The sequence below is a fragment of the Ylistrum balloti genome, unplaced genomic scaffold (genome assembly GCF_031769215.1).
Source record: "Ylistrum balloti isolate Yb309-2 unplaced genomic scaffold, AGI_CSIRO_Ybal_v1 Utg370036, whole genome shotgun sequence".
NCBI lineage: Eukaryota > Metazoa > Mollusca > Bivalvia > Pectinida > Pectinidae > Ylistrum > Ylistrum balloti.
In genome coordinates, this window is record NW_026782096.1 from 458,431 (window position 1) to 481,097 (window position 22,667).

The 22,667-nt window shown below is 36.3% G+C and overlaps 1 protein-coding gene across 1 annotated transcript; it reads right to left on the reverse strand.

Moving 5' to 3' along the window:
• Positions 1-261: 261 nt before the first annotated feature.
• Positions 262-22,192, reverse strand: LOC132548926 (alkylglycerol monooxygenase-like). The gene is made up of 11 exons (XM_060212827.1): positions 22,079-22,192; positions 20,590-20,717; positions 19,445-19,596; positions 17,287-17,390; positions 16,708-16,803; positions 13,390-13,522; positions 10,276-10,355; positions 9,376-9,510; positions 6,959-7,075; positions 1,940-2,022; positions 262-1,253 (listed from the first exon to the last, which is right to left on the reverse strand). Exons 1-11 carry the CDS (start codon positions 22,190-22,192, stop codon positions 1,061-1,063), a joined length of 1,335 nt encoding a protein of 444 aa, XP_060068810.1. The 3' UTR covers positions 262-1,060.
• Positions 22,193-22,667: the final 475 nt, after the last annotated feature.

Here is a 22,667-nt window from a genome sequence, read left to right on the forward strand (position 1 = left end):
TATCTTACATACACCTGTGTGTTGTTATTAGTGTCAATTTTCTCAATATGTACCTGTCTTAATACAGTTATAAAGCTACATGTACCAAATGTCTTACATACATCTGTGTGTTGTTTTCAGTGTCAATATTGTCAAGATGTATCAGCACCTGTACAAATATACATGTACCAAATATCATACATGCCAAAAAATACAAATTTGGAAACAATGAATTCAACACATCGATTTCAAAACACATAAGCTTAAAATACAAAAGCCCTTTGTTTTTAATTCAAATTAAATAAATAAATTCAATAAAGATGTATTAATGGAACACAATGCCCCTGGTTGCAACAAAATTCTGAAATGGGACATTAAAACTGCTTTGCAAGGCATGTGCTAATTGCATGCACAATTTTCTAAATGTAGATCATGTCACAATCAAGGTCACATGGTCAAAAATTGTGGTACCACTGGAAAGGTCTTGTCACAAGGACAAGGAACGCAAGTGCCAAATATGAAAGCCCTACATCACCTCTTACAGTGCAATAGTTATAGGCAAGGTTAAAGTTGACAAGACAAACAAAACGACAGTACAAAAAAATTTGTCCTGGATCTTTCAATTCTGTAGCATAAAAAGTAGATCTGCAAATTTAAGTCCAAGGCAGCAGGTAGGTCCAAACAAATTAATCTCGGTTTCAGGTTAATGTTTTGGAATTCATTTGACTCGCATATCCCAGCAAAGATAAGAAATCTGGGTGCAATTAACATGCATTCATCAACTCTAGGGGAATTTCTGTTAAAGAAAATCAGTCAACAACAGAATTGTGAGACCTATCTGGGAAAAGACTTAAAATCTTTATACTGTGTTTTATAAGTGAAATCCTCTCGTTAGGAACATTTTTGTAAATGATAATTTTAGGAATGAATAATATTGGGTCATGTGATATGAAGTTTTCTCTTTGGAATGAATTTAAAAGTTTCAACTCTTCTGTCTCAAAGCTTGACATTCTGATCTTTTGACTTTCTTCACCAGAATTATCATTACAAAGTCTAAATTTTTTCATCAGGAAAATATATCTCATGATGTCTTCACTTTCTCTTTTAGCAGACTTTGCCTTGCACTTATACACAGCCAAACACAAGCAGATGCACCATAAATCAAGCACAGGCCATAACCAACGTTAACCATGGATGGTGCCATTGGAAGAGTGAAATTTGCCACCACAAGAAACACACCACATCTAAAGAGTTCAACCAAAGGGGCATAACTCCTGCAAAAAATACAAAGATATTTTTAATGCAAATGAAGTAGTAAGGAATACATATTTTTTTAATGTGGACTTCAAAAGCTGATAATATGAATACTGACAAACCCGCTTTACAGTTTGACTGTCCACAGAGTTATATATAACTATTATTAGATTACACCAGCTATCATTTGATATGTGATTTTGGGAGCTTTAGTGACTTTTTCTTCTCTTTTTTTTTTTTTTTTTTTGATTTTAAAATCCATTTCATTAGAGAGGTTATTAAGGCAAACATTGTAGAAAACAGACATTTCCACATCAAACTTAATCACTTTGCCTCTACATCTATGGTCTCCATGGCTAAGTCAAAATGTGATCTGTAGTTATGTATCTTGAATTCATTATCTAAACCCAACGTCACATGTTAACAATATTTACACACAGCCAAAATATCTCATGGATATATTAAATGATAAGCACGTTTAACCATCATCATTGTCTATAAATACATTTGGCAATTACTACTACAAATTTCATGACACTGTTTTAACTTACTTCTTGTCTAAACCCTTAGCATTTCTATATGTACCTCCCACATCTATTATGAACATCTGTCTATAAACACTGGTTTGATAAACTATTTCTCACACATTATATCAACAACCTGTCTTTTAAAACCATAAGACATTTTTACCTCTTTCAACTCATACCTGTTATCATAAATAGCTCCAAAGACTGTCAGTGAGGACAGCATGTACAGGATAAAGGCCACAACCCACACTGGTGAGATAGCCTGAAAAAAACATTTAGTTGATACCTGTTAATCTGCTGAAGAGGCATGCCAGGTAGTGTCCATCTTAATGAAGAAATGTTTTCGACATTGATACAAGAATGTATTGCTTATGTTATGAAAGGAACTTTATAAACTCCAGCAATAGGTTCCCAAAAACTTTAAAGAATATGGCCAAGTGTGTAATATTAGGAAGGAAGCCATTGAAAGTGCTAATAAGTTTTTGTGGAAATATTAATGGTGTACTTGACACTACAACCCTCAAACTCAAACTTCTCCATGATATTATGTTCCTCTATACAAATTTCAAGTTTGAATGATATCCCTTCTGGAATAAAGATGATAAAGACAGTTTCTAAAATCAGTAATGGTGAGCTTGATCTTCTAACCCTGAAACTAAAACATGTCCCAAACGTATATAACAGTAATTCATTTATAAGAAAATGAAGTTTGATCCTAATATCTCAAGAGATGTTGCTGTTAGAGCACTGACAATGCCTTACTTAAGTTGTAACTGGTTTTCTACCAACAGATGGAGATTGATCAAATTCTATTAAAGATAATAATAATAATAATATACTAAATTTATATAGCGCTTTATCTAATTCGTTAGGATTACACTAAAGCGCTTTACATAAAATAACATAAAAAATTAAGCATAAAAGTATATCGTTCATTATCAATCAATGTAAAATGTCCATCACAAAAAACCTAAAACATTAAAACTATGTCATACACTGTCTATCAATAGAAATCCTATCACAATTTAAAGGCTGTTTTAAAAAGATGTGTTTTCAGTGCAGATTTAAAAGCAGACAGAGATTCTATGTTCCTCATGGAAAATGGAAGATTATTCCACAAGTGTGCTGCTGCTGTATCAAAGCAACGGTGTCCATATGTGGCAGCCCTTGCTTTGGGGGAAATAAGCAATGCACCAGACTGTGACCTCAGTGTCTGAGTTGGTTTATAGGGACGTACAAGTTCCTTGAGGTACTCTGGTGAGTTCCCATGGAGAGCCTTAAACACAGTCATGAGCAGCTTATACAGACAGCGATATTCAAATGGAAGCCAATGTAAGGACTCCAGCACAGGTGCTATATGGTCCCTTTTTTTAGTTCTTGTAATGAGTCGCGCCGCAGTATTTTGCACTCTCTGGAGACGCTTAGCCAATGTACCTGGAATGCCATATAACAAAGCATTCCCATAGTCCAGTCTGGTTGTTACGAGTGAATGCACTAGAGTCTTGCAGGCATCAGTGGACAGAAATTGCTGAATACACCCGATATTCCTTATTCCGATCGGTTTGGAGTAAAGACAGTACTTTCTTGGCCCAAGTACTGATCCTTGGGGTACACCAAAAGACAGTGTTCTATCCTTGGAAGTAGTACTGCCTATAGCCACACTTTGCCTCCTGTCAGTTAAGTAAGACTGTATCCAGGAGAGTGCATCATTGGACACACCGTATGTATGTTCCAACCGCTTAAACAGTATACCGTGATCAATAACATCAAACGCGGAGGATAAGTCCAACAGTACAAGAACAGCTGAACAATTGCAGTCCAATGCATTTGCTATGTCATGGTGTACCCTCAAAATAGCAGTCTCTGTTGATGTGCTTCTAGACGCTTTGCCACTACCTTCTCCAGAATTTTAGACAGGAATGGCAGGTTTGATACTGGCTGGTAGTTTTTCATCACCTCCTTGTCCAAACCCTGTTTTTTTAGCAATGGCCGAATAATGGCTGTTTTAAAACAAATCGGTACCCTTTGCTCAACCAGAAACTTGTTAATGATAGCAGATATGTAGGAATAGGGTCAAGTTCGCAGGATTTGGAAGGCGCACTGATGATAATCTTGCTAAGTTCGTCAATAGATACCGGGTCAAACTTTGTCAAATGTTCACCTTGTTCAACTTGGAAGAACAGTATCATGTTTCTGACCCATTAAGCCTTTGGCAAGTTTGTGCAGATATTTATGATTATTGCGACAATGTTCAATTTTACTGGAGTAATATTCACGTTTGGTTTGAATAAGACGTTTGCTCACTTTTCGACACTGGTCTTTGTATAACTGATTGTGGATTGCAAGTCGTGTTCTCCTCCATAACCTCTCAGCTGTGCGCCGTTTCTATTTCTCACCACAGAGTTCTCCATTATACCACGGGGTATTAGGCCTCAATGTCACAACTTTAGAAATCAGTGGAGCATGTTTGTCAATGATGGTATATATACCAGTATTGTAGGCATTTACGAGGTCATCCACTGTGCCATCTACAGACTGTAGAGTATGGGATGATTTAATATCCTCAATCAAATCTGCCGTACAAACTGATTTGAATCTCCGAAATGAGACTTCTTTCCTGATTCGTTTGGGCTTTGAGACATTTAAGGAGGTACAAATAGCCAGGTGGTCACACATGATATTACCTTTGGAATCACTGAGATGAGGATCAAAGATGGATGGCACAGACAGAATGAGAGGATTTCCATCGCATGTGATTACTACATCCAACGTGTGTCCATGGATGTGTGTGGCCCCTGTAATGTGCTGAACTAGGTTGTAGCCTTCCAAGAGATTCAAAAACCGATGGGCGTCGCCGTCGTTAGAGTCATCCAGGTGAAAGTTCAAGTCACCAGTTATAACAACATCCTGTGATATTGCAGCTTGGAGATCAAGATAGGAAGACCACTGTTCGAAAAACTGACTGTTTCGAAAGCCGTTCTTTTTAGAAGGCGGTGGCCGATATATTACACAGAGCCTAAAATGTGAAGTAGAGCCAGCAGTTACTGAGTACTCTGCATGCTCAAAGTTAGTCCAGTCATTCTCATCTGGAGACACCACTTGCTTTAACACCAAATTGGACTGGTAAACCACTGCGATTCCTCCTCCTCGTCCATCACGAGAGGAATGCAGGATGCTGTAACCAGTGGGCAGAAGTTCAGAAATTACACTCGAGTCTATTGAAGTACCCAACCAGGTTTCAGTTATTGCCAAAATGTCTGAGTCATTAGATATCAATAGATCACTAATGGACGATGCCTTGTTCTTAACAGAACGACAATTCAATGTTATCAGTTTCAGAGGGGAAGGCGATGGAATATGTCCATGATGTTTCCTTAGATATTTGAGGTTTCCATAATTGACAAGTCTTTGTTGTCCTGATGTCTTGGACCTTGTGGAAACATGAGATGGTATAACACACACAGTATCATTAACATCAGATGTAGATGATGGTGAGAGGCCATGCTGTGTAATTAGGTGTACTAAGTTGTTTCTATTAACACCTGTCTGCCTAATAACAGTGTTGATGGTGTTTTGTCCATTTGTAGTCATACAGGGTATTGTTCTTATAACTTTTCTGCCACCTTTAGTACCTCTCCTTGTGCGTGAGCAGAATTCACTGGTCAGGGTAGATGGAGATTTAGTAGCACACAGATTTAGTCTCTCAATAACATTCTGCCACGGCTGATTAGGCACATGCTTCACATGTCTCAGTGCTAACAATAGGCACCTGGTGTAGGTAAAAGTCATGGTCTGATAGTCACACTGTGGTCATATCCAAAAGTTCATAAAACAATCCAAAACTGATTATTAGGATCACAATGCACCAATGTAGGTGTCTGCCAAATCAGGATGATGTCTAAGAAGTATATCTGGTAAAAAACATGAGATTGTCAGGAGAGCAAAATGGGAGCAGCCTATTCAGCGCTAACCAGTACTCACTGATGAAGTAGTTAGAGTGAGGAAAAAAATTGAACATATGTTGGCATAGAATGCCATAACCTCTCCCCAACTTCATCCCAAGGTGGGCGGAAATACTTGTAAATTGTAACACCATTCATGAAATCAGAAATAGGCATTGGTCAGAAAATTTGTAAAATATACAAAAAAAACAGTCTGATATACACTGCCTCGCAAGTCACTTGAAAATAATGAAAACTCTATGATAAATAATAGAAACTATGACTACGGTAAACCTGCCTTCAAGTTGAACAAATATTGCTGAACCTGTTTCAATTATATGAAATTATGCTCGTGAATAAATTAAGAGTTTGAACTGTTATGGTCGACATTGCCCAAATTCACTCCAAAGTATCTAAAAGTGTCCTAGCAGGCAGGAAACTACCTGTCAGAATAGGTATTTTAGGGGTTGGCGTTGATTGAAACAATATTTTCCAAACACTTATAGTACTGCAATATATGTTAATCGACTGTTAATAAATCACAGGTTTCATTTTGATCTTTATAACTTTGAATACTGTGACAAAGAAATCAGCCGGAGAAAAGCACAATTCTGCTTGTGTATTGGTGGAAGTCAGCATTGACATATTGATATGCAGAATGTGAATTAAGACCAAATATGACTACAGATTAATGTTTGTTAAAATCTTCATGAATCTTGAAATTATTGCAAGTCTTGCCATGATTATTTTTTCAAAATATGAAGTGAAACAATGTTGTTCTTTGACAAAACACATGCCAACATCCCATGGTCTGTAAATATTTACTGATTGCTTAGTGTCTAATACAGAGCTGGGGCCTGGAATTGTGTCAGGTGGGGCGCACATAATGTTATGGCAAGACATGAAATAAATTAAACTACACATCAATGCTAATTAAGTGACATGTATGTGTATAATCTGACACTATCAGTTGCTAATGTGGTCATTTACAGCTTGCTACCCACAGTGTTTAACGTTGATTTGAGTAGTGACCACATGGAGCAATTATTGTGAAGCCAATGCCTTTATCAAATATTAAGATGTGCAGTCTTGCAATACGTTCAAACAAAAACAAAATGTAAGTGAAACAAACTAGAAAGGGTTCATACTATCACCAGACTGATAATTATTGTTTATATTGAAAAAAAACATGTTCAAACTCCTGCCTTTTTGAACTAACCAGAGGTATAATGTATAAAACAGAATCATATTCCTCACCTCCCTTAATTTGGCTACTATTCCTGAGGCAACGATCAAAAAGAAAAAGTGTAGAAATATATACAGGTTGGTCCAGAGTGGAACGTCTTTGTCAAACTTCTGCACCGGTTCCTTCACCTGTAGGAAAATAAATACATGCTATGTTGATTAAATGGAAATCTAGAACACTGACAGGTCAGCAGGAGCTATTGTATGGCTACATATCCTTACTAATCAACAAGAAGCCATCTGCCTTTATCCCTGAAGTTAACATTAAACTTCAAAAATAATTGCAAGGCACAAGACATACTTTACGCAAGGCTCAGAGCTTACACCAGTAACACAGAACAGCATACAAACACAGGATGTACTCACAATGTTATAACTACTGAGCTAACAAAGCAAGTATCAACCGCAACAAGCGCAGGATAAGTTGGTAGTGAGTTTAATTCGTCTGGTCGACCGGTTTCGCCCGAGCTATGTGGGCTTCATCAGGACAGCGAATGTAAGGACACATTCAAGAGAGGAACTTACCTCCTTTAGTCAAGCCATGAACTCTTTTCACCCAACGATTAAGTTTACCTTGGATATCGGCGATAACGAGGTTAACTTCCTAGACACCACTATCTATAATGAACTGTGCTAACTATAACCGTTATGGACACTATATATGATAGCTCACGTGACTCTTATTATTACGTCACAATATAACCGTGCCCACATTTTTAGTACTTCAGGGGTAATTTTCTTACATTCGCTGTCCTGATGAAGCCCACATAGCTCGGGCGAAACCGGTCGACCAGATGAATTAAACTCACTACCAACTTATCCTGCGCTTGTTGCGGTTGACACTTGCTTTGTTTGTCCCTATTCCTCAATCGCCCTGCATACCGGGTGGTATCCAAGCAAGGGATATCAGGAACAACCTACCCACATCTAAAAACACGGCGTTGGCTCTAACCCATGGAGTTATTGTAACTACTGAGCTACATGCAACATATGAATACAAGGAAAACTGTAACATGGGTTAAAATTTACACAATAGCATATGTTTATGTATATATTACCAAGTCATTAATGGAGCATCTTTTCAGCACTGGAACATGTGGACAGCTTGGTAAGTTACACGACCATTGCCATTTTCGATGAAAATCATATCTACTTCTGCTCTTTATCAATTAGTTATCTTGACCCTAGGTCAGTTCACTTCCTGTTTAATTCTAACCAGCTATGCTGTATATTATCATTGGAATTGTCATCATTAAAGAAGCTACAAAATTTGGCCTCAACCAATGAACCATGACCTTGACCTCTTTGAACCAGTGACATTAACATTTGATAACTCGTCTCCTAGTTAAATTCTGACCAATTTCACTTAATAATGTCATAACAAAATGATTATAAGTGAAAATATCCATAATTTGACATTGACCTTTGGCATAATAGCCTTGACCTCAATATATACTTTTGTGAACTGAATATCTGGAATAAATTTCATATAAATCATATGAATTCTTAAGTTATCCTTGAACTGCATTTGTGGATAAACAATAATTACTAATAGGGCACCTGTATCTCCAATAAAAGGCTCTAACAATGGCTCAAATGGTTGCCACCATTTTTGTAAATCTACTTTTCAAAACTGGTTGTAAATAAATTTCATATCATAAGTAGCAAAACTAGCTGTAACTCTCGCAACTCCAAGGATATTTCTGAGTCGGGTATGGTCAATGATATGGTTAATATATTGTATTTTCCAGGTCATATCCCACACTGGCATAAAAGCAGTAGAGCTGATGTTTACAGATTTTTTTATTTGATCCACATATAAGCTGCACTGAAATTTGAGCTGCACTCTTTCTTACTAAGTGGTAACTGTTACTTTGACCAAAGTTTGTTGATATAATAGACAATAAAGGGCAATTTATCACTATCTTCAATGAAACATTTAATGAAGTTTGCAAATGAACTAACACAGATGATCCTTTATTTTAATGATAATGTATTTTAAAAAAATGTAAAATAGCAAATATCAAATTTGTTTGGCTTGGGTGCCTTCACAGGTTGTCTATGCACAGATATAGGGCCTGACGTTGTACTTATATATCTCTCTAACTGTGTCTCACAAGGAAAAAAGGTGAAGCTTATAATCCAGAAAATACAGTAAGCAAGGAAACAGTTCTGTACAAAATCGTTATCTAAAATCTTATTAAAACTGTTAATTATATATAAACATGATATGTTAGACATTGTTATTATGTAGCTAACAATCTCAATCTATGAGCAAATGGATTCTTACTTGTTAGGGGCTCTAACAATCACACAAGTATTCAAAACTAGTATTTAATCAATGTTACATAATTTATAGCAAAACTAGCTGTCACTCTTAGAATTCAAAACATACATCTGGGTCAGGTATGGTCATCACAAATACTGACCTCTGGGATATCCTCTGGCAAACCTGTCCATGGTTTCCCTGGCGACCAGCCTGGACCCTTAAAAATGACCCCCATTTTGTTGCTGAATCCTTTTTCTTCTTGAACTTTTTGTATTATGTACTTTAAGTGGCAGAACTAAAACAGAAGGTATCAGATTAAGAAAACCATAAAAAACTTTCACATAATTACCATTAAACAATCTGTATACTCCAATTGTAACTAAAGAGATTAAAACATAACAGATCATGTGACAGCTCTACCTTAGACATACAAATTGTAACGTGAAAATAGAAAAGATAGGAGAACCAACACTCCTGACACTGACATAGCAGTCATGATCTAAATATGATGCAATACCAACTGCTGTTTACAGAAACTTGCCAGCTGAAAACCCTATCAAATTCTATTTGACTGTTAGCAATATTTACATACCAGGTAATATAACACTAAATCATTAATTGGTACCTTACTTACAGATTTGTATTTTATATTTCGGGTAGGGATGTAGATGTAGATACAGATCTTCACCTTTTCCTTAAAAATATCTGAGTGGATTCAGAGTGAATGAAAAGTTTACGGACGGCGCACGGCGCACGGCGGACGACGACGGACGAAGTATATTTTACTCCTGACACTGACATAGCAGTCATGATCTAAATATGACATATTAGCAATATTTACATACCAGGACCTTGCAGGGATGTAGATGTAGATACAGATCTTCACCTTTTCCTTAAAAATATCTGAGTGGATTCAGAGGATACCAAAATACGAATATTTTCAAAGCTGAAGTGCTTTTAGGGTTTCTCATTTCCTAATTATTGTAACCGAGTATTCATTTACACAAATAACTAAGCAATTATGTTTGGTATTTAACAAAAATAACACAAGGTACATTACCTGTGCATTGATAGGATCCCAGGACTGAAGTGGATGTACTAGTCCATAGATAACCTTCTCCTCCTCCGCTTGGAAAGTCCCTGTAAACGAACATGTCTCCAGTAACATTTACACAACATAATTTCCCTGTATGTCTCCAGTAACATTCACATTAGATAATTTCCCTGTACACCAACATGTCTCCAGTATCATTTACATTAAATAATTTCCTGGTACACCAACATGTCTCCAGTATCATTTACATTAAATAATTTCTCTATACACCAACATGTCTCCAGTAACATTCACATTAATAATTTCCTGGTACACCAACTTGTCTCCAGTAACATTTACACTACATGATTTCCCTGTACACCAACTTGTCTCCAGTAACATTCACATTAAATAATTTCCTGGTACACCAACATGTCTCCAGTAACATTTACATTAAATAATTTCTCTGTACACCAACTTGTCTCCAGTAACATTTACATTAAATAATTTCCCTGTACACCAACATGTCTCCAGTAACATTCACATTAAATAATTTCCTGGTACACCAACATGTCTCCAGTATCATTTACATTAAATAATTTCTCTGTACACCAACTTGTCTCCAGTAACATTTACATTAAATAATTTCCCTGTACACCAACTTGTCTCCAGTAACATTCACATTAAATAATTTCTCTGTACACCAACTTGTCTCCAGTAACATTTACATTAAATAATTTCCCTGTACACCAACTTGTCTCCAGTAACATTTACATTAGATAATTTCTCTGTACACCAACTTGTCTCCAGTAACATTTACATTAAATAATTTCCCTGTACACCAACTTGTCTCCAGTAACATTTACATTAAATAATTTCCTGGTACACCAACATGTCTCCAGTAACATTTACATTAAATAATTTCCCTGTACACCAACATGTCTCCAGTAACATTCACATTAAATAATTTCCTGGTACACCAACATGTCTCCAGTAACATTTACATTAAATAATTTCTCTGTACACCAACATGTCTCCAGTAACATTTACATTAAATAATTTCCCTGTACACCAACATGTCTCCAGTAACATTCACATTAAATAATTTCCTGGTACACCAACATGTCTCCAGTAACATTTACATTAAATAATTTCCCTGTGCACCAACTTGTCTCCAGTAACATTTACATTAAATAATTTCCCTGTACACCAACATGTCTCCAGTAACATTTACATTAAATAATTTCCCTGTACACCAACATGTCTCCAGTAACATTCACATTAAATAATTTCCTGGTACACCAACATGTCTCCAGTAACATTTACATTAAATAATTTCCCTGTACACCAACTTGTCTCCAGTAACATTCACATTAAATAATTTCCTGGTACACCAACTTGTCTCCAGTAACATTTACATTAAATAATTTCTCTGTACACCAACTTGTCTCCAGTAACATTTACATTAAATAATTTCTCTGTACACCAACTTGTCTCCAGTAACATTTACATTAAATAATTTCTCTGTACACCAACTTGTCTCCAGTAACATTTACATTAAATAATTTCCCTGTACACCAACATGTCTCCAGTAACATTTACACTACATGATTTCCCTGTACACCAACATGTCTCCAGTAACATTCACATTAAATAATTTCTCTGTACACCAACATGTCTCCAGTAACATTTACATTAAATAATTTCTCTGTACACCAACATGTCTCCAGTAACATTTACATTAAATAATTTCTCTGTACACCAACATGTCTCCAGTAACATTTACACTACATGATTTCTCTATACACCAACATGTCTCCAGTAACATTTACACTACATGATTTCTCTATACACCAACATGTCTCCAGTAACATTTACATTACATAATTTCTCTAGTACACAAACATGTCTCCAGTAACATTTACATTAAATAATTTCCCTGTACACCAACATGTCTCCAGTAACATTTACATTAGATAATTTCCCTGTACACCAACATGTCTCCAGTAACATTCACATTAGATAATTTCCCTGTACACCAACATGTCTCCAGTAACATTTACATTAAATAATTTCTCTATACACCAACATGTCTCCAGTAACATTTACACTACATGATTTCTCTATACACCAACATGTCTCCAGTAACATTTACACTACATGATTTCTCTATACACAAACATGTCTCCAGTAACATTTACATTACATAATTTCTCTATACACAAACATGTCTCCAGTAACATTTACACTACATGATTTCTCTATACACCAACATGTCTCCAGTAACATTTACACTACATGATTTCTCTATACACAAACATGTCTCCAGTAACATTTACATTAAATAATTTCTCTATACACCAACATGTCTCCAGTAACATTTACACTACATGATTTCTCTATACACCAACATGTCTCCAGTAACATTTACACTACATGATTTCTCTATACACAAACATGTCTCCAGTAACATTTACATTAGATAATTTCTCTATACACCAACATGTCTCCAGTAACATTTACATTAAATAATTTCTCTATACACCAACATGTCTCCAGTAACATTTACATTAAATAATTTCTCTATACACCAACATGTCTCCAGTAACATTCACATTAAATAATTTCTCTATACACCAACATGTCTCCAGTAACATTCACATTAAATAATTTCTCTGTACACCAACTTGTCTCCAGTATCATTTACATTAAATAATTTCTCTATACACCAACATGTCTCCAGTAACATTCACATTAGATAATTTCTCTATACACCAACTTGTCTCCGGTAACATTCACATTAGATAATTTCTCTATACACCAACATGTCTCCAGTAACATTCACATTAGATAAGTGGTTGACATTCAAACAGAACTTCCCTGTGTGTTAATGTGTTTTGCAATATTTTTCCGGTGCATAAAAAGGTGAATAATCAACAATGTTTCTTGTTCATGTATTGCATTGTCTTTGTGATTTATCATATGTGGACTAATACTTTTTGGTAAAACTTTTATCTGAGCACATTTCAAGAGTGTAAAATAAACACATGATACTTGATACAATCTTTAAGGTGTAGTGATCTAATTGAAGTATATCAGAGACAATAAATATAAATTCTACAATGTAAGGATGATACATACCAAACAAACGATCAAATATGATAAAGACACCTCCATAGTTTTTGTCAATACAGTAAGGGTTTCGGCCATGATGGACTCGGTGGTGACTTGGGGTATTCAGAATCCACTCTAGGGGGCCTGTACTTCTAACTGTCTGTTCAAACGAGAGAAAAAAAGTATCACAATCCCTGCTATTCACTGTCAATACTGTCCACTATTCCACATACCCTCTGTTGGCCTCTCAAAATATCCAGTTACCCCCTGACATCCTCTGTTATTCCTAAACATCCTCTGTTACTCCTAAACATCCTCTGTTACTCCTAAATGCCCTATATTACTACCTAACATCCTTTGTTACTCTCTAATAACCTTTATTGTTACCTAACACCCTCTATTATCCCTAACACCCTCTTTACCCCCCTAACACCCTGTATTAATTCCTAACCTGATACCCTCTGTTCCCCCTTAATACCCTCTATTAATCCTTAACACCCTGTATAACACCCTAACACCATCTGTTACTCCCAAACACCCTCTATTACCATCTTACTCCCTCTGTTACTCCCTTACAGCCTCTATTACTTCCTAACACCCTCTTTACTCCCTAACACCCTCTTTACTCCCTAACACCCTCTATTACCCCCTAAAACCCTCTGTTACCCCCTAACACATTCTATTACTCCCTAACACTCTCTCTTTCTCCCAAACATTTATAACGCTTTCTCTCTCACCCTCTGTTTCACCCTACCCCATCTAAAACACACCTTTTATCCTCCAATATTCTGTGTTACCCCTGGCATCCCCTGTTACCCTAAACACATTCAATAACCTTCTTACACCCTCTTTATCTTCCAACACACCTCATTAATCCCTCACACCCCCTCTTACTCCCAAAGTATCCAGTGACTACTCACATCACTGTTGTCCCAACACACCAGAATAATCATTAACACTCTCTGTTACCCCTAACATACACAGTAAACCCTTAACATTCTCTGTTACCCCCTAACATACACAGTAAACCCTTAACATTCTCTGTTACCCACTAACATACACAGTAAACCCTTAACATTCTCTGTTACCCACTAACATACACAGTAAACCCTTAACATTCTCTGTTACCCACTAACATACACAGTAAACCCTTAACATTCTCTGTTACCCCCTAACATACACAGTAAACCCTTAACATTCTCTGTTACCCACTAACATACACAGTAAACCCTTAACATTCTCTGTTACCCACTAACATACACAGTAAACCCTTAACATTCTCTGTTACCCACTAACATACACAGTAAACCCTTAACATTCTCTGTTACCCCCTAACATACACAGTAAACCCTTAACATTCTCTGTTACCCCCTAACATACACAGTAAACCCTTAACATTCTCTGTTACCCACTAACATACACAGTAAACCCTTAACATTCTCTGTTACCCACTAACATACACAGTAAACCCTTAACATTCTCTGTTACCCACTAACATACACAGTAAACCCTTAACATTCTCTGTTACCCACTAACATACACAGTAAACCCTTAACATTCTCTGTTACCCACTAACATACACAGTAAACCCTTAACATTCTCTGTTACCCACTAACATACACAGTAAACCCTTAACATTCTCTGTTACCCACTAACATACACAGTAAACCCTTAACATTCTCTGTTACCCACTAACATACACAGTAAACCCTTAACATTCTCTGTTACCCACTAACATACACAGTAAACCCTTAACATTCTCTGTTACCCCCTAACATACACAGTAAACCCTTAACATTCTCTGTAACCCACTAACATACACAGTAAACCCTTAACATTCTCTGTAACCCCCTAACATACACAGTAAACCCTTAACATTCTCTGTAACCCACTAACATACAAAGTAAACCCTTAACATTCTCTGTAACCCACTAACATACACAGTAAACCCTTAACATTCTCTGTTACCCCTAACATACACAGTAAACCCTTAACATTCTCTGTTACCCCCAACTTTTCTGTTATATCTCTGTTACTCCCTAACAACCTCTTTTGACCTCCCAACATGTTCAGTTACTTCCATCACCCTCTGTCACCACCTAATACACCTCCAACCTCCTGTTGCATCAAATCACTCCCTTGCGACCTCAGTGATTAACTAACACACTACTGATACTAGGTAACTTACCCCAATAACAATTTAGATTACCTTCTAAAACACTCTGATTTACTCCCTTAAATACTCTGCTGTCCCCACACACATCCACTTTCACTCTAAACCCTCCTGCTACTCCCAAACACACTCTCTAAAATCCTTGGATTTTGCTAACATGCTGTATTACATTAACTCTTACTCTCAGCTTCCCCCTTACACACCCAGTTACCCTTTACAACCCTTAGGTACTGACTGTTACACTCAGCAAGCCTAAAATGCTACTTACACACCCATTTCCCTCTTACAATCTCAGCTACCCACTAATACACTCAGCTACTCTAAGAATCCTCAGCTACCCCCTTACACTCCCAGCTACCCTCTAAAGACCCTTATTTCCTATTTACACACACAGTTACCCACCAAACACTCAGCTATCTTTACACACACAGTTACCCACCAAACCACTCAGCTATCTTTACACACACAGTTACCCACCAAACCACTCTGCTATCTTTACACACACAGTTACCCACCAAACCACTCAGCTATCTTTACACACACAGTTACCCACCAAACCACTCTGCTATCTTTACACACACAGTTACCCACCAAACCACTCAGCTATCTTTACACACACAGTTACCCACCAAACCACTCAGCTATCTTTACACACACAGTTACCCACCAAACCACTCAGCTATCTTTACACACACAGTTACCCACCAAACCACTCAGCTATCTTTACACACACAGTTACCCACCAAACCACTCAGCTATCTTTACACACACAGTTACCCACCAAACCACTCAGCTATCTTTACACACACAGTTACCCACCAAACCACTCAGCTATCTTTACACACACAGTTACCCACCAAACCACTCTGCTATCTTTACACACACAGTTACCCACCAAACACTCTGCTATCTTTACACACACAGTTACCCACCAAACCACTCAGCTATCTTTACACACACAGTTACCCACCAAACCACTCAGCTATCTTTACACACACAGTTACCCACCAAACCACTCTGCTATCTTTACACACACAGTTACCCACCAAACACTCAGCTATCTTTACACACACAGTTACCTACTGAAACCCTCAGCTATCTTTACACACACGGTTACCTACTGAAACCCTCAGCTACTCTGTACACATTGATGATCATCAGTGACTGAATACCTCTGTATGGATCCAAAATTGGTAGAGTAAGTTGAACTGGAGGTGAACAAGAAAGACAGATGGAGGCATAACCAAAGCCAATGGCAGGTAGAATATCTGTGAAGATAAAAGTGACATCTAGTAGGCTCAAGTTTTGAAGAGTTTTGGGTATTCTTAATTCACAAATTTTTATGTTCGCAAACTGTTAAAAACAGTACAAGAAAATTTATTCAGATATACTTATAAATGAAACTAAGTGTCCACAAAATAGTGATTTCTAGAAAAATTAAAAAAAAAAAAAAGAAAAAAAATGAGCCCCATGAAAATCTATGATTTCACACTATCAAAACTGATAATGCTGTCAACATATCTTATATTATTTAATAAATCCCTCCATTTCACTCTATAAAACTACAGTTTCCCCACTTAGGTCTCATGATTGCAGTTCACTCAATTTGAAGTAAATGTAATTTTGAAACATCTTTGATTTTGTCACAAACTGAGGACAGACCAGTAATTTATAGACCTGCTATTATGACCCACATGATTTGACTCCTCTTTATAGTCCTTCACAAAACAATATTAGACTCTCTATCCTACCCAATTAAAGTATCTGTGAACGGCTGATTGGCGTAGAGCAGTACCAAGGTTGTAATCCTCAGAGCTGTGATGAGTCTGGTGGCCTGCCCACATGATGTTCATCTCTGTGAAACAAAGGTGATTACAAGTAATAAAAAAAATATTATGGCAAATTAATCTGTTCTAGCTAAAAATAATCTGAATAGTTTAAAATATTCAAATGACATTACACCGGTATACATATTGCTACTGACTTGTTACACAAGCAAGGACTATCAATATAGAAATACATATTTTAGTTGATTAGTTGGTTCAGTATTAACACATTCACCTTTCACACAGGCAACTTAGGTGTGATTGGAGTCACCTGCCTGACCACAAAAAACCAGAGCTCTCTAGTTTCCTCTCACAGTAAGATCCCTCACATGTGCTTCAATCCTTAGGGCCAACAACAGTGATTGATATATGTTTTGCTACTGTTGTAAAGTGAAGTTTTATTTTTTTCCTTTAGTTACGTACTTGTATAGTTGTCAACTCACATAATATATCTATTCTTATTGGACTGATTTTGTCGTAAAGTGTTAAGCAGTCTCTTTTTTAGTCCAACTCTAAAATCAATCAGCTTGATCTTCTCTTGAACATGAAGACGTACGCAAAGTTTCTGAGCATCATCAAAAGTTTTTTTCTGAATGTTGACAAAAAAAGTTTGATATTAGGTCCAACTCACTTTGACCTCTGACTCTTGAATCTGAAATTCAGTGGGTTTCATAGGTCTCTCAACAAGCAGAACAGGTGTGCCAAATTTGGTCAAACTTGATGGTACTGTTATCTTTGATTCATGCTTTTCTACCTGTGCTGGACATGAATGGATAAATATCCAATAAATGGTAATTTTAAAATAAAACTTTATTTACACAATTGCAAACATATTTCAATCAATTGTTGGGCAAAATGGAAGCATGTGAGATGTCTTACTGTAGAAGGAAAGCAGAGTAGCTTTGAAAAACCCATGTAGTCTGGTAGGTGATCTTTTCACATCCATTAGGGGTATAGAAATAGTGACCTTTATAAACAGGTGGTTCTTATACCTGTATAAAAGTTCAATTACCACTGATATATTACACTAAGAACCAAAATTAGTGGCCTGTATATAGACAGGTGTTAGAGTAGTAATCATTGGCAGGTCTGACTGTACACTTATATTTCTTGTTCATGATGACGTTAGTTGTGATATTGATTGACAGGTGAAAAGAACACCAGAGACATCTTCTGGCAAATATTTGTCTATCTAAAAGTACTCCAATGTAAGCATTTTATCTAGGTTCGAGTCACTTTGCATCAATAGAGATACCACACTAACTTGTCAGTATGTTAAAAAAAACATGTATATCATGATTGAGTAAATAATTTGTGATAATAAAATATTTCAAAAATAATTTAACCAGCATTTGTTCCTTTTTTCTTCCCCAAAATATTTTCTCCTTAAGGGTCTAATGTTTATGAAAATATGCTGCCTATTTGTTCAGTATTGTACTTCAGCAGAAACAAGTAGTACATGATGAAAAAATTTGACAGGAAGTCCCTATCCGATGGAACCATCTAACAATGTTACAACAACCGACATATTATTGCCATCATGGCCTTCCATTAATTCCTTTAATTCAATTGACTACTACAGCTATACCTGTTGCTAACCAATTCTTGTCAAGTACCTATTACTGCCAATGCACATGTTTTATGTACATGCTCAAGTATTTACAAGATTAGGTACCAGGTGAAAGTAGGTCAGTGACCAGTAAATCTGACACATTTTAACATTCTCAAATCCTTTAAGCGAAATAAATACCTGTGGTCAGTTGCTCTGAGTAGCCTGAACTGATCAAGGTCAGTGATAAAAACTGAACTACCTGGTATACTGATTTGTATAGGTCTTAAGAATTTATCAGACAACCAATCACAACTCAGATTATTGCTTGAGTTAGTAAAAGTATATGGCTAAGGTCATTATTTTGTAGTTACCAGTGAGACCCATCACACACAACCATCAATTCACTATTTATATAGTGATATTGGATTTTCATCTGTATAGCATGATAACATCACACCCTAGGATCATAATCCAACTCTGTGATTGCCTGAATTTAGTCATATACAACAACATCACAATAATTCATCTTACCATGGCCTGTTCTGTGTACTATATAGTATCCAAAATCCACAAACACCAGACCAAATAACCAAGTCCATGGATTGTCCCAGGGTAGGGATATGACGTTCCAATGCTCGTACACCCAGATATAGGTGGCTAATTCAACACCCCGGAACAGCAAACTATAACCGGGAAATAACATTGTATTGTAAACAATATCCTAACACATTCATTTTACAATTTTATTATACTACTCCTTAAGATATCAGAAAATATACAATATTATGTGGGATCGTCAAATTAAAAAGAAAAGGGCATTTTGAATGAACAAGAGGGCCATGGGCTTTAACAGTTGTCGGACTATAAAAGTCTAAATATGAAAGAGGCCAAATTGGCCTAAATTGCTAAAATACTCTATTGCTTAAAAAGAAGGCTTTGTTAGCTCATAAAAACATTTTCTGGAAACTGGAAGTCCTATTCCTTATGCATGCAACTACAAAAACGTCATGACTCTGGACAAATAATTTGTTGAAAAAGAAATTTAACAATCTCAATTCATTTGACTCATGTGACATTGAAAATGTGTCAAGGTAATTTATTTCAACACATTTAGTAGCCATGCATTCGTTCATGCTACAAATCAAGTATCAGCACCCTGGCCCTTTTAGTTATTCAGTAGAAGTCATTTAAAAAATTGACATATTTGACACCTGTGAACTTGAAAGGGGGTAAAGGACATTTACATTAACAAACTTGGTAGGATTTCATCCCAACATACTGCAGGCCTAAAATCAGCGCCCTGGGCCCTTTGATTATTGAGAAGAAGTTGTTTATAGATTTTGACATATTTAACATCTATCCCTTTATGCTACAGGCCATATATTAGCACCCTGGGTCTATTGGTTATTGAGAAGAAGTCATTTGAATAGACAGTTTTATGCACTGTGCATGACAACGGACGATGGCTATAAGTCATCCTGAAAACCGTCAGGTCAGATGACCTAAAAAGGCAGCACAAGATTTTCAAGATTTAATGGTACTCTCTACCTGAATGAAGAATTTCAAATGTAATTTAGAAAATCTCTGTTATATTGCTCATCTTGGTATAAGTGGGAAGTTATAAAAACTCCTTTCTATCCATACTTCGGGTATTCCATCTAGAGTACTTTACCTACCTGTGAAACTGTGAGATTACTCCAGCAGCTAGAGAACTGAAAGTATCATTGAATCTTGGGAGAGGCTTCCCTTGAATGAAGAGTATCGGGATCTCGATCATTGCCAGGACCATGAATACAGGAAGTGCCTGGAAATAAAACAAATGTCAATGACATTTTAGTCATTGTCCAAAGGGGAAATCTCCATCTGCACAGTATGTACCTCTGTACTATAACTGAAAAGTTGGAAATTTGTGCAAAGTCCATGTGCCTATACCTTCCAGGAGTGTTCAGAATTCAATCATTGTGTTGTTAATTGTTAGATTCTCTGGGTTTGTTTAGTGGATTTATTGCCCCATGTCTATCATACAGGGTCATTTTGAGACAGGGCCTCCTTATAGTGGCTACCTAACTGAACAAAATACAGGAGGCCCATCACATGTTATCCTGTACATCATGGTTAAGAGTATCGCCCATGCATACATTTATCAGCTTCCTGCAAAACCCAAACCATCATGGGTAGATAGCACTGAACCATAAACCCGAGACTTTCACCTGAGGTCCAGTAGTCAACTGTTTGGAATATAGAGGGTATCTACATCTCCATATCTACTTACAGAATTGTCTAGTTATATATATTATCTTTCTTAGTGACTCTCAAATTTCTTGTTCAGTTCTGGGAAACTTTGATCCAGAATCATGATAAAAAAAAATATCAGAATCCCACAAGGAACACATTTATAAAGAGAAAACAAATATGAGGATGAGGAGAGAGAAACCCCTACTTTTCAAGATAGAAAAAGAATTTCATTGATGCAACCAATAAGCATGATATATGACTCTGTTTTCAAAGAAACTTCAAAATTTAAAAATTAACAAATTGCCAGGAATGGATAGATTACATCCACTATTTCTCAGAAAAATAGCAGTAACGATAGCATCGCCTTTAGCTAAGTTATGCAGTATTTTGCCCAAAACAAGTACAGTACCAGATGATTGGGAAAAGTTCAGATAATCACAATTTTGTAAAAGGCGGACAAATGACACACAAATGCGAACCGAGTAATTACCGACTAGTTAGTTTAACGTTAAAAGTATGCAAAAAACTAGAAAATATACTTTATTAGAGTATAATATTGTAGCTTATGTGTACTGCTGTATATAGTAGTCTCTGTATTGACTGTGGCGGATATACATTAGCCGTTGTAACAGCTATAAAAATAATCATTGATATATCATTGAGGTTTGTGATAGCAAACTGAACAGATAAAATATCTTGTGTAATGATATGATGGACAGTTATATAACCAATAAGCGGCTACAGGTGATTTAATGCTATATATAGTAGTACACTATGTCTACAATAGTACACTCTTACATAGAACAGCGATAAATTGCTATCATTGTTGACATAAACAGTTACGGGATGAAGTGTTGTATTTTCTAGAGGTTTGAAGTCTGATCGATTTGGACATTCACATAAAAAAAACGCGGGTCTTTATATAATTACCTCATCCACATATCTAGGAACATCTTCCACATTCTTAAATGACGATTCATTTGGTGTCATTAAGTAAAACATACGCCGAAAACCAGCACTCGATATCATCATCGTATCCTCCATTTTGTCCAGTTTGTGTTGACATGTCACATGATAATCTGAACTATGATCTCAAAGGGGAAGCAACTTTTACTCGAATACTATTTTAATGCTATTTGATATTTTTCATTAGTTGATTTTAATATTAATAATTAGCACGTGCGGATAGGAAATGAAATGAAATGAACATGCCTAAAAGCAATATTTACAAAAACTTCTTCTATCTTGAAAAATTGAATAACAGTTAAGAAAGTGAACGGATTTTGTGGTAGAGGAAAATAGCTACAAAACGAAGCCAAGTTTTCCAGACCTTTACATTTTGAATAAGACTTTTCAGTAGATTTACTAACAACTGCAACATCCTTGTTATGTTAAATTCTTTAGTGTTTCAAGGTTTGCACGTGCGACCTGAATTGCTTTGAAATGTTTGAATTCATGTATTATTATTTAAGTGTATTTTCATCGACGAAGCTTAACAACAGAATGAGTTAAGTATGCT